This window comes from Diplotaxodon limnothrissa, linkage group LG20, assembly GCF_057381915.1.
Source record: "Diplotaxodon limnothrissa isolate DT_005_m linkage group LG20, D_limnothrissa_male_GT1.1, whole genome shotgun sequence".
Lineage (NCBI taxonomy): Eukaryota > Metazoa > Chordata > Actinopteri > Cichliformes > Cichlidae > Diplotaxodon > Diplotaxodon limnothrissa.
Genome location: NC_140615.1, coordinates 1,187,402 through 1,200,173, shown reverse-complemented (window position 1 = coordinate 1,200,173; position 12,772 = coordinate 1,187,402). Strand labels below are relative to the sequence as shown.

Genomic DNA, 12,772 nt, shown 5'->3' with positions numbered 1-12,772 from the left:
TTTAGGAGTGTCCTTACTTCACTCTGCTCTGCAAATACTACTTAGTTGAAAATCCATCTCCAGCACATGATAGCAACACGTCAAAAATAAAGAAAAATCCAGGGGAAAGAATATCAAAAGAAGTAAAGGAAGACTTACTTGAAAAGCCCTTCATGGAATAGCATTGGGATTTTTTCACATAAGCCCTCACTCGGCAAAGCCACACATTGAATTCAGTACATTGCTCAAGGGGGAAACAGGCGGTATTCGTAGCCACCGTCCACATCCACATTACCCAATAATAATAATAATACCACAGGCTTTGGCTTTGAACTGAATCCTTTCACTTCTCTTTCATGCTCTCAGGTGAAAAGTTCTCAAACTCCTTTTAAAGCACAGGACATCGTGCTTTTTGAATTTGTCCAGAGCAGCACGAACAAAGATACTGCGGTCATTGTGCTGACAAGTAAATGAATAAAAATTCAAAAGAAGAACTTGTCGAACTCTTCACTTCTCTAAGGAGCTCATAGAATCCCTGTAGATAAGCATGTTGCTTGGGGCCAACATGTTGCAAGTTAAGCAGGCACGCAAAGCAAATCATATTTTCACAGTAATAGGTTAAAGATGTTCAAACATGTATGATGAACAGATTCTACTTGCATAAATCTGTGTCTAAGTATAAAGTAAAAACCTGGAACATGCTTGATCGAGCTACTAACATTAATGTCCTACAAAGTCAAATAAAAGTATACAGACAGCATGTATTGATGTTTGCCACAAAAATGTGCCTTCTACCTAAATCCAAACTCTATATTGTAACAACAATCTGATCAGTGGATAAAGTCAGGATGTAGATGAGCTTCTTGAAGACGATGACAGTGATGAGACTCACCAATGCGGTTTCCTGGAGGCCGGCATGAGTCGAGCACTCGAAGCATACGGAAAGGTGACAGCCTCAGTGGGGTGTCTCTCTCCACCATTCTTACCCCCTCTCCCGTTCTAACCTCCCCCGTTTTAAGGTCTCCGACTCTGGGAACACGGGCAGAGCATCCTTGCAGATTGTCTGCCATATCCATTGCTCCAGTGGGTTTAAAGCACTAACATTTGAAGGTGCATTTAATAATGCAAATAAACATTTCATTAAAAAAATCCACTTCAGTTAAGTCCTGGAGCCCAATCAAACCGTGTAGGTGGCACCCAGGTTTGAGTAGCAGTAGCTGATTAAGGATCCAAGCTTCCTGGGAAAAACCCAATCCTTAGGCTACCTCTGTACTGCCAGAAGAGCCCCATGCAGTAAAGAACAGGTCTGACATTATAGGAATTGTGCAGACTGCACAGGCACACTAATCAAAATCCAACAACTCCCTCGGCTGCTACTCCACTTTAACACACTCTCCCTCTTCCTGTGTGTTTTTCTTAGCAGACGTTCCTTCTCTCCTCCCTCTCCTTTCTTTTTCCTCTCTGCAGTCGCTCTCTGCGTGCTGACTAAGGAAGGTCAAACACTGTGCAGGTATGCAAAATGCTGCAGAGACGGTCCAACACGTGCAAGCTAGAAACTGTTACAATCTGCCATCTCAGAATAACAGGTGTTCTGTCATCATCTGCCTTCGTCCGGACACAAGCCCGCAAACAAGGACTGTGTGCAAGGACTCACAACGCACTTAACTTGCAGCTCCTAGCAAGGAAAACACAGCCAGACCTTCCCTTTGCTTCTGTCCTTTGTGACTTCTTCATTTGCGTTCATTTTTCTTCTTTTTGCTGATGTTTTTCTGCGTCTGTGGCAGATCTCTTCTCTTTGTCCTCCTTCAACTGTTATTCAACACAGCACTCTATTCAGGCTGTTGTGCTGCTCTCCTTCTTTCCACTCCCTCTCCTGTTCAGTCCCTCCTTGCCTCTGGCGCCGCTATCAGTGTTGTCAGTGCTCCTGCTCCCTCCCTTCACCTTGCTATTACTCCCCTCCCTCTCACATGATAGAAATCTCCATCTCTCTCCCCCCTCCATCTGTCTTTATCTCTCCCTCCCGATTTCTTGCTATCACTGTCTGGGTCCAGAGATGGTGTTGAATATCAGTACAGTCATCCTCTTTTTCTATTCACGAGCCGATGACATTTTCTGCCTGATCGGCCTCTTTCTTGCACTCCATCTTGTTCACCACCTCTTTCTCGTGCTCCCCACCCTCCCTCCTCATGCTTATCGCTCTCTAGTGTAGAAAAATGAAATCCTGAGGCTTCAGAGTGATGCCTATGGCATTCTCTCCGCTCTCCCCTTTCTGCCTCAGTCCCTTCTATATTGACATGAAACACAGGACACAGCAAGCACGCGCTCTTTCCTGCACATCCCACTGCACACAGAGTAACTGTTACAAATACAACTCACATGATGCTGACTATTGGCTATTAGACACACCTGGAGAGCAAACAGACAATTACATCTATACAAACTAACAGCAAGTTCAAAATAATATTAAGAAACAGAACTAAAAGCATTAGGAGCTGATTAAGTAATTTTTTCTTCAAGCTGAGGGATCATTGGGTTGATATTTGTTACATTTATGTGGTACGATCAAAAGGTCTACCCCGCAGAAATCGTTTAGTGCAAAGGCTGTTTTTAGATGAATTCCTGAGAATCCCATTTACGTAGCACTTGTAGCTCTGCGATACATGCTGGCTCTCCTCCTTAAACCTGATTGTCATTTTGTTGAAGTTTGTTTAAGTTGCAAGAATGTCCTCTTGACCAAAACACCACGTCCTGTCCTGGCACATGACAGCATGCTGGGACGCAACATACTCCTGGTCATTACTGCTGAATATCCTCTTTCAAAAGATGCTGTTATAGTACAAGTCCCCAATGACCTCTCATACAAGGGACAAATTCATGTTGCACAACCTTGTTGAACAGCAGCATGCTCGTAATCAGACCTGACTTGGGATATGAAATTTACCACTTCAAATGAAAATTGCTCAAAAATGTCCAGAGACAATGTTCCTATTTCAACCAATACTTGAAATATAATTAACTCTCTGAAGAGCACAGTACCAATACGTCCTAAATTGGTATAGGATACAATTTGCTCAGCATCTTTGCGCATAAACCTAACCCTACAGCCTCTCACGTGTTCGCAAAAAAACGGTGGAACAATATTGGGCATCGGAGGTGGGATTCATAGCAGAGAACGAGACCTGTTAACAATTACGAATAAAAACAGTTGTATATGCTGTCTCTGATTCAAATTATTGCTAGAGGCAACAGTCGGTGGATATTGGTAGGACTTAGTCTTCCAGTTCCTACCACATTCTAAAACCTTGCTTACACCCATGACACCTAACATTAGAAAAGTGTTTAGAGAACATGACTGCATCCAAAATGTCAGCATGATAAGGTGTTAAATGCCATCGTTTTGCCATCACACTTCAAAAGCCTATTTTTGACTACTGCAAAATAAAACCCTACCTCTCCCTCAAGGCCAGTGATAGGCTTGTCTTCTAAGCCTTAGTTAACCAAACACACTCATGTGGAGAGCCTCACACACCCTACATGTCAATAATGATGGGCTTAAAAAGACTTAAACAAACTTTGTAATTGTTTTAGACTCTGTAAACATCTTGGGATCTTTGAGATACCGTATTCTTAACACGCTCTGAAAGCATTTTTTAATCTGGATAGGTTACCTTATTCAAAGTGACTTATTTGGGATCATTAAGTACAGAGTAAAGGTCATCTACAGAAAATTAACAGACAGGTATCGATGTACTGTGATGAGCTGCTCAAAACATCAAGAACAAAAGCCCTCAACCCTCCAGCCATCACTGTTTCCCCGCCTTATTAGATTCACAAGTGCAGCTTGTATACATGGAAGATTTCTGTTTTGCTTTGCAGCCACCTCCACAAAGCTTTTTACTTCCCTCCAGGTCTCTGTTACTGTCACTTTATTTGTCCACTTTGTCTTAAACTACATTTTCTTGACTACATTTAAGCTTCTGCATTGTTTTCACCTCCTTTTTAAATCATAAATATTACGATGTGCCTCCAGACAAATAACACAGTAAAAATCAAAGTGCATACAACATCCCTCAGGAACAGGCATACATAGAGACGCGCACTCAAGGCTGCAGGGTGGGAGAATTTAGACTGCAGTAATTACCTCTAAACCTTTTATCTTCATCTAAGGAATCTCATTATTCAATTACTAAGACCAAAGAGCCTACTGTAAGCTACCAGCTCTGTTTATGCTGGCCGGCTACATCTCAACCCCACACCCTACCCCCACCCCATATATGCAGCTCTGAAAAATACATGCATTCATTAGTAACATCTTCCTTCGCTCAGCCATAAGATTCTCAAACAGCAAGTCACCCTAACACACATAAAAAGCTTATGAGACCGACTACATAAAAGGAGTCCACTCCATTGTTCTTCCTAAAACCAATCTGGGAGTGAGCAAATGGATGGCTGAGCATGTATGCAGTGAGGCAGAGGACTACAGCAATTAATACAGCATTAATGCATTACATTAAATCCCTGGCACAGACAACGCGGTCTCTCGTGGTATGGGTGGAGATAAGGGTGGTCTTAACAAGGTGCCAGCTTTTATCTTTTGCACCATTCTGGTCTTATTTGGAGGTTAAATACAGTATTTTGATGTGTGCAGAGGGAAAGAGAAAATACAAAGGGGGGAAAGGAACAAGAGGAGACTTCTTTGACAGTACTGAAAAACAGCAGCCTGAGACAGGTTTTGAGAAAAGCAGGCAGCTTTTAGCACAGCAGTAAAAACAGACGGGAGGACCAGCTAATCCCCAACCATGTAACTACAATTAGAGCGAGCGAGAGACAGAGAGAGAGCGTGACAGAGAGAGGAAGACAAAAAGATGAGGTAGTGGTGAGAAGTAACACTGAAACTGCATTGCTCATCTTTCCTGACTGTAAGTACAGTGTGCTGGGAGTGGGTGTTGGCCCAGATAACAACAGATATCACAAATCTGCAATACCTTTTGGACTCAGACTCCTGGCCAAACACATATAACCCCACAGCCCATTTACACAAATTAAAAGTGTATTAAATTAAACTGATACAACGCAAGTTGGACAAACACAGAGGGAAAAAGTGAAAGGGTGGGTAATCTCTTTAGCGCAGGAACAAGAGATTGCATCATCATGTCACTCTATTAAAGGCTGCAACGTGCTCTGACTGCTGAGTGGCACACAGTGAGTCAGCGAGACCAACTAGTGGGAAACACACACACAGACACGCACAGACACACGCAGTGCCTCTCAACATTTTAAACTATACCTTATCAAGACCTAAATAATAGAGTAGCCTTCTTTCTAGGCTGAGTCAAGTCTATGTCCTTTTAGGAGCTTCTGTACACTCAGTGGCACCCGTGGATTTCCTACAATGAAGTCACTGCCAGATCAACAACTTGTGGGCTCAAGAAGGTAAGATGGTCAACAAACCAATGCATAGTTTTTCTACCAGAAAACATTGATAGCTTTTTTTAAATATGTAAAATATCCCTGAATCTCATAATGAAATGAAACATTTGGTTTGTTTCTATTTTAAAAAAGCACTGTTATCTTAACAATATCGTCAATGTCGACATATAAGCTTTAAAAATATAGTATCAGTATATTCAAATTGGGAAATAAGCAGCATTATTATTATACAAGTACGGCACCATGCAATAGTACATTATCAACCCTCCCCTATGTTGCAGTATCTGTTTTTTCATTAGGATTGTTTTAGTTTTATTCAAGCATTGTCTAGTTATCATATTCCCAGCTCACAGGATTACAACAAACCATAAGCTGCTGTTATAAGTCGAGTTCCCTTCATCTAAAGCTCAGTGAATGCAAGGAGTCTCGTTGCGGTCTATCTCCATCTCGCAGGGTATTCACAACACAAGTCTGATGTGACTCCTGAAGGAGCTGATGTGAAAAACCCTACCATTCCTCCTCACGCTTTTATCATTTCTACCTCTCATTCTCTCATAAATCACAGTTTGTTAAGCTTTATCTCATTCGAAACCCATCTCCGGCATGATCATCCTCATCTTTTCTTTCCATCCATCCCAGACTTTCTTTTCTTCGGTACATTCTGCCCTACTGCTCCTGATATAAGCCGTTCTGCCACAGTGGGAAATGAGATTACTGGGATCTATATAGCCACAGACCACATTACATAATGTAGAGAGAAGGAAAAAGTAATTGCATGTGAGTGCTGTGAGCATGTGTTATATGTGCGTGTTTGTAAATGTTGGATTAAGGTCATTAGAGTTTTATCCCTCCACCCTCATAGTAAGTGTTGCCAGGATAGAAAAGTTGTTTCGGTAAACACTGTTTTACACTCACACACACACACACACACACACGCATGTACACACACACTCACACACACACGCCTCGCCTATAGGAAGCAAAACTGACACGAGTTCAGTACGTGACTATTTCAAAGGGTGGCAGTATTACTCTGGCCTGATGTTTTGTGCGGGTCAAGGTTTATATATTATACAGCTGCAACAAGAATCCTAGTGGATCATCCGTATTGCTAAATATGACCTCAGCATTAACTACATTTTTGCAAAAGTAGATAAAGTTAATCAATTTTACAAACCCAAATGCACAACTGAATGTTATAATGTTTCTAATGAAGTTGTGGTAAAAAGGTGCATATGCTTCTGGTGCCTTCCAGGGCAGCGGTCTGGTCGGTTTGCTCTTCGTATCATTTGTGTTTTATTTGCTTTCTTTTTTCTAAATCTTTAAAGCAGTCGATATTGAAGCACGAACACGGTGTCCCTTATTACTTCCTAGTTCTCTTTCACAAAGTTCTATATTGTTCACACTCAGATGCATCTTGTACACAAAGCACATGCTCACAACACTCACATGCAAAAAAGGATCAAACACACAGAAAACACATGACTGAATGACACTGAAAACAATGAGGAAACTGACTTGTCAAAGCAGCAATGTTCACTGTGGTTATCTGATCATTTTACACAGGTGCATCATTGAACATGAACTTATGATGTAACTGTAAAAGCCAGTTGGTATAATAAGTACTTTATACAGTGCTATGCAAAAGTATTTAGCCACCCCTCATTTCTTTATATTTTGCTAGGAAAACGGGAAACAGATGCAAACGTAAGTGAAGATACATTATGTAAGGCAGAACAGAGTGTGTACAGATCTTATGAGTTTTAATGTGAACCCCTTTTCCAAATTTTTCTTGTTTCTTTAAGTCTTCACAAACCGTTAGTATGTTGTGCACGTGCATGTGTGTGCGATTCAGATGCTTTCGAGATGGTATTGCATCTGTGAATCAAAATCTGATGGTACTCTTCTGTGTCCATAAATCTATGAGTTTAGTCATCCCAGCTAACAAAGAGCAAGGGGCAGGGTACACCTCGGACAGGTTGACAATCTGATGCAGGCTCATTTTCCAGTTTCCTAAATTTTTTTAAGGACACACTGCACACCATGCTGAAATATGCCAGGTTTAGGGTAAATAGCTCTTTGCTAGTGCAAAAAAACTATTTTATCCCTGTCAAACTGTGATATTTGGTATTTTTTTATAGATTCAACTAAAGAAATGTGAATATTTTTTGTGACAGGCTACTAATAACAAAGCTTACTATCAATTTAAAACTGGAACTTTGCTAAGATTTCTGTTATCTGTAGATACGATAATGGTTCATCCTTGAGTTTGGTGCATTTTTCCTTGAAAAGGCAGGTATAGTGTTAGTGTTAAATAGCTCAACAGACCAAAAAGGGAAAAAAAAGAAACAAGGAAACCGTTCCTCTGAACACGGTCAAGGACTGGGCTATAAACGAATGAAAAAGCAGCCAATGCGCAAAGAAAATTTTAAAAACCTCCAAAAAGCCTGGAGAGCTAGCGCTCATGATCACTTCAAAATTACAAGACAGTCACGCTCCTTGGAATCAAAATATAAGAAAATGAACGGCACTCTGTACAGCAGTGTCAGCAATTCAATTAAATGCCTATAGTGGCATACAGAGCAGCATAAAATATGAATAATCATGAATATTCAGCACCTTTTGTATGTTTCTTTGTTTACTTACAGGTTTCCGTGTGTGTGTGTGTGTGTGTGTGTGTGTGTGTGTGTGTGTGTGTGTACCCAGAGATCCAGTCCTGTGCAGGCTCAGGAAGGCTCTGTCTCGTTCTAGCCCCCCACCTGGCTCTCTGCGCAGGGCGGTGCGGCCCAGATGACCAGCATATTGACGCAGGAAGGAGGGAGCGCTATGGGAGGCGGGAGGGTGTACAGAGCACACCACCATGGGCTCTGAGATTCACAATGAAGACAGACAGCCAAGGAGAAAGAGAGTCCCACAGTGGATGCAAAAGAGAACAGAAAACTCAGAAGGGAAAGAGGTTGATCAAAGAAAAGAGAAAGGGGTTCAGGCGAGAGGAAGAAAACAGTGAAATAGAGAAAAAGATGACAGGAATTGTAAAATGGAATGAGAGAAGAAGAGAAAAAAGATGACACAAAGTCACACACAGACAGGCACAGAAAGGTAGCAGAACATGTAGGAACAGTACAATATGTAGTAGTAAGAGATAAAAGGCTGGAAATGCACACAGCTCCTGTAATCATGCTGTAATCATTCTGTAATTATGTGAGGAGCCGCTGTAGCACGGAAACAGAAATGAAAATAGAAAGTGTACGAGGCATAAGGCATGCATCGTGGAAAATCTGTTGACTCATAGAACTCACAGTGAAGTAGCAGCAGAAAGAAATGCAGACATGCACACATAAAACTTGCAGACACACTGTAGCAGACAGGTCACCGAGCTATGGGAGTAATAATAATCATTGATGTAAGGGCTACAAGAGATTTTTGGTTGTCTGTGTTAGGAAAATGAACACCTAAAGGTCAAAAACTCCTTGAGTTTTTCCAAAGCAAAGCACCTAAACTAAGGACGTTTACATGCAGCATACATGTACTGTCAGCTTTCTTTCACACAGATTAATGTGTAATTATTGAATTCTGTTAGTAGAGTGTGGGTGGAGGCCCACACGACATAATTCTCTTCAAATTGCTCTTCAAATTTCACTCAAATCACCAAGCAAAGGTAAATTCACCAGCCGAGTTTCTTTTTTCTCCGTTTTACTTAAGCAAAACAAGCTAACTGGTCCAGTAATACACTGACAGAAAGGAACTGCAGTGAACACGAGCCTTGACATTGCTTCTCATTAACAAGAAAAATGTGAGAAGTATTTTCTACCACTCTTTTGTACAGTTTGACTTATATAGAGAGATGCTGTGCACCCAGGGGGAGAAGGGGAGGATACAGCAAGGGAAAAGGACAGAAGGAGATAGTAATGTAGAGCAGTTGGTTAAAGTTTAATGTCTCTCCTCATCACTAGCTCCATTCCACTCCTTCTCTCACTTGCTAGCTGGACTCTTTGGAAATGACATCGGTTTAGCTATCAAAACAAAAGCAAGGGATGTAAAAATAGAATGAAAAGGAGAAAGAAGCCAGTAAGCAAAAATGAATGGGGTAGAGCTATAGATGCTGCAGCCCAGGAGCTGTAGTGACAGCAACAAGCAAGCATCATCGCTCCTTGCCAAGCAGCCAACAGAACACAGCTATATTTGAACACTTAAGCTTTGTTGTTTTGTTTGACACAAAAACCATCTGCCAAAGCTGAGACACCCTCCTTTCTCCCTATGTTCTGACAAACACATACAAAGATAGTGCCTGGGTGCGAGGTCTCTGATTCTTCCCAAGTGGGACCTGCAGTCACGGACGATGCCCAGCAGATGGCACCCAGAGTGTCTTAGGATGACACTGTTTTTCAGACTTTCTTCTAGAAGCAAAGACATTTTCTATCTCTTATGTGAAAACATGAAGAATCAAACAGTGTGTCTGAGTTCTGACAGATTTGGGAATTCCCACACATTCCCAGCGTACACTGCCATTCAGTCTTGATGACTGAGTGGTTAACTGAATTGTTAGGTTAATTGTGATGAAGATTGTGGTAAAGATGATGATGGTTAACATGGATGGCTTCAGTGGGTTATAGAAGCAGATGAAGCTACCATGAATATGCTTCTGTGTAGCATTTGCATGTCTGTATGACTTTATGAGAGTAGTGGACATGAAAAAAAGTGACAAACACACATTTAAACAGGCACATACAGTTTATGAGATATTTGCATTAAGAAATGTGTTATTTCTGAGAGGGCATCAGTGTAAATGAATGACATAAAGTGAGGAAAAGTGAAAGATCTGCTCCCTTAATTCTGTATGACCTTCATCCATCATAAAGGACCTTTGCTTTAACCCTCTCCACCTACACCATCATTTAGTTATTGCTTGGTCTTCTTGTACTGAATAAAAGCTCTAAATGAAGTCGTAATGTCTTGAAATGTTGCAAAACAAGAGCAGGTGTCCTTTAATAACTGCAGTTGCATGAAAAGAAAATCTGCATAACAGATGCTGGAGTCAGACTCTGCAACTCCTACAAGGGTTATGGAGATGACACATCTATTCTTTATCATAAGAACAGTATAAGCTGTTTGTCTGTTTCTTCTACTATACACTGTGTTACTGTAATTCCAGTATATACAGTGGGGCAAAAAAGTATTTAGTCAGCCACCGATTGTGCAAGTTCCCCCACCTAAAATGATGACAGAGGTCAGTAATTTGCACCAGAGGTACACTTCAACTGTGAGAGACAGAATGTGAAAAAAAAATCCATGAATCCACATGGTAGGATTTGTAAAGAATTTATTCGTAAATCAGGGTGGAAAATAAGTATTTGGTCAATAACAAAAATACAACTCAATACTTTGTAACATAACCTTTGTTGGCAATAACAGAGGTCAAACGTTTACTATAGGTCTTTACCAGGTTTGCACACACAGTAGCTGGTATTTTGGCCCATTCCTCCATGCAGATCTTCTCGAGAGCAGTGATGTTTTGGGGCTGTCGCTGAGCAGCACGGACTTTCAACTCCCGCCACAGATTTTCTATTGGGTTGAGGTCTGGAGACTGGCTAGGCCACTCCAGGACTTTCAAATGCTTCTTACGGAGCCACTCCTTTGTTGCCCGGGCGGTGTGTTTTGGATCATTGTCATGTTGGAAGACCCAGCCTCGTTTCATCTTCAAAGTTCTCACTGATGGAAGGAGGTTTTGGCTCAAAATCTCACGATACATGGCCCCATTCATTCTGTCCTTAACACGGATCAGTCGTCCTGTCCCCTTGGCAGAAAAACAGCCCCATAGCATGATGTTTCCACCCCCATGCTTCACAGTAGGTATGGTGTTCTTGGGATGCAACTCAGTATTCTTCTTCCTCCAAACACGACGAGTTGAGTTTATACCAAAAAGTTCTACTTTGGTTTCATCTGACCACATGACATTCTCCCAATCCTCTGCTGTATCATCCATGTGCTCTCTGGCAAACTTCAGACGGGCCTGGACATGCACTGGCTTCAGCAGCGGAACACGTCTGGCACTGCGGGATTTGATTCCCTGCCGTTGTAGTGTGTTACTGATGGTGACCTTTGTTACTTTGGTCCCAGCTCTCTGCAGGTCATTCACCAGGTCCCCCCGTGTGGTTCTGGGATCTTTGCTCACCGTTCTCATGATCATTTTGACCCCACGGGATGAGATCTTGCGTGGAGCCCCAGATCGAGGGAGATTATCAGTGGTCTTGTATGTCTTCCATTTTCTGATGATTGCTCCCACAGTTGATTTTTTCACACCAAGCTGCTTGCCTATTGTAGATTCACTCTTCCCAGTCTGGTGCAGGTCTACAATACTTTTCCTGGTGTCCTTCGAAAGCTCTTTGGTCTTGGCCATGGCGGAGTTTGGAGTCTGACTGTTTGAGGCTGTGGACAGGTGTCTTTTATACAGATGATGGGTTCAAACAGGTGCCATTCATACAGGTAACGAGTGGGGGACAGAAAAGCTTCTTACAGAAGACGTTACAGGTCTGTGAGAGCCAGAGATTTTCCTTGTTTGAGGTGACCAAATACTTATTTTCCACCCTGATTTACCAATAAATTCTTTACAAATCCTACCATGTGGATTCATGGATTTTTTTTTCACATTCTGTCTCTCACAGTTGAAGTGTACCTCTGGAGCAAATTACTGACCTCTGTCATCATTTTAGGTGGGGGAACTTGCACAATCGGTGGCTGACTAAATACTTTTTTGCCCCACTGTATGTAGGTGCACACAGTGTAGTGTAGTTGAGCATCACAAACACACTACGTTTCAGTCACAAAAATTTTAACTTTGGCTGTTAATTTAACTGTAGGTCTCTGTGCACATACTGTATGTCTGAGTGCCAATGCTTGCTAATGTGTTTGCATGTACATGTGTGAGGGCACTCGTTCACATCTCTCACCATTGTCCCTGGCTGTGGATGCCTCATCCAAGGCCATCTGTTCTGCAAGTTCGGACAGAGAGTCATCAACGGGCCGAGCACTGCGTAGAGACATGGACAGCTTCCGCTTGATGATCTTCATCCTGTCCATCTTTTCAGTCACACCACTGGGGCCCTCAGGCCTGAGGGGGAAGAAAAGCACCACCTTCATTATAATTATATAATCAAAAGCACTACCTGCAACATGTTCAGAGCTGTCATTATCACCATCGGCAACCACCACATCCATGCTACCCTGTTATTCTATCACTGTGCAGGTAAACTATTGCAGTGCAACCCGTGCGCATTTTCTGCATTTCGTTAAGCTCCCAGAAATTCTGTTTGCTCATACAGCCTGTGTCCTCATTGTTATGTATCCCAAGAGCAAACATTGCAGA

At 42.0% G+C, this 12,772-nt stretch overlaps 1 protein-coding gene across 1 annotated transcript in view; it reads right to left on the bottom strand.

Annotated features, from left to right (window-relative positions):
• Positions 1-12,772, bottom strand: part of LOC146610174 (cyclin-dependent kinase 17-like) — a 52,848-nt gene that overhangs the window by 35,179 nt on the left and 4,897 nt on the right. The window contains exons 2-3 of the mRNA XM_085345064.1: positions 12,357-12,517; positions 8,112-8,276 (exon numbers count right to left, since the gene is read on the bottom strand). Of these exons, the coding sequence (XP_085201190.1) occupies positions 8,112-8,276; positions 12,357-12,486 (295 nt within the window). The 5' untranslated portion in view covers positions 12,487-12,517. The remainder of the gene's footprint in view (positions 1-8,111; positions 8,277-12,356; positions 12,518-12,772) is intronic.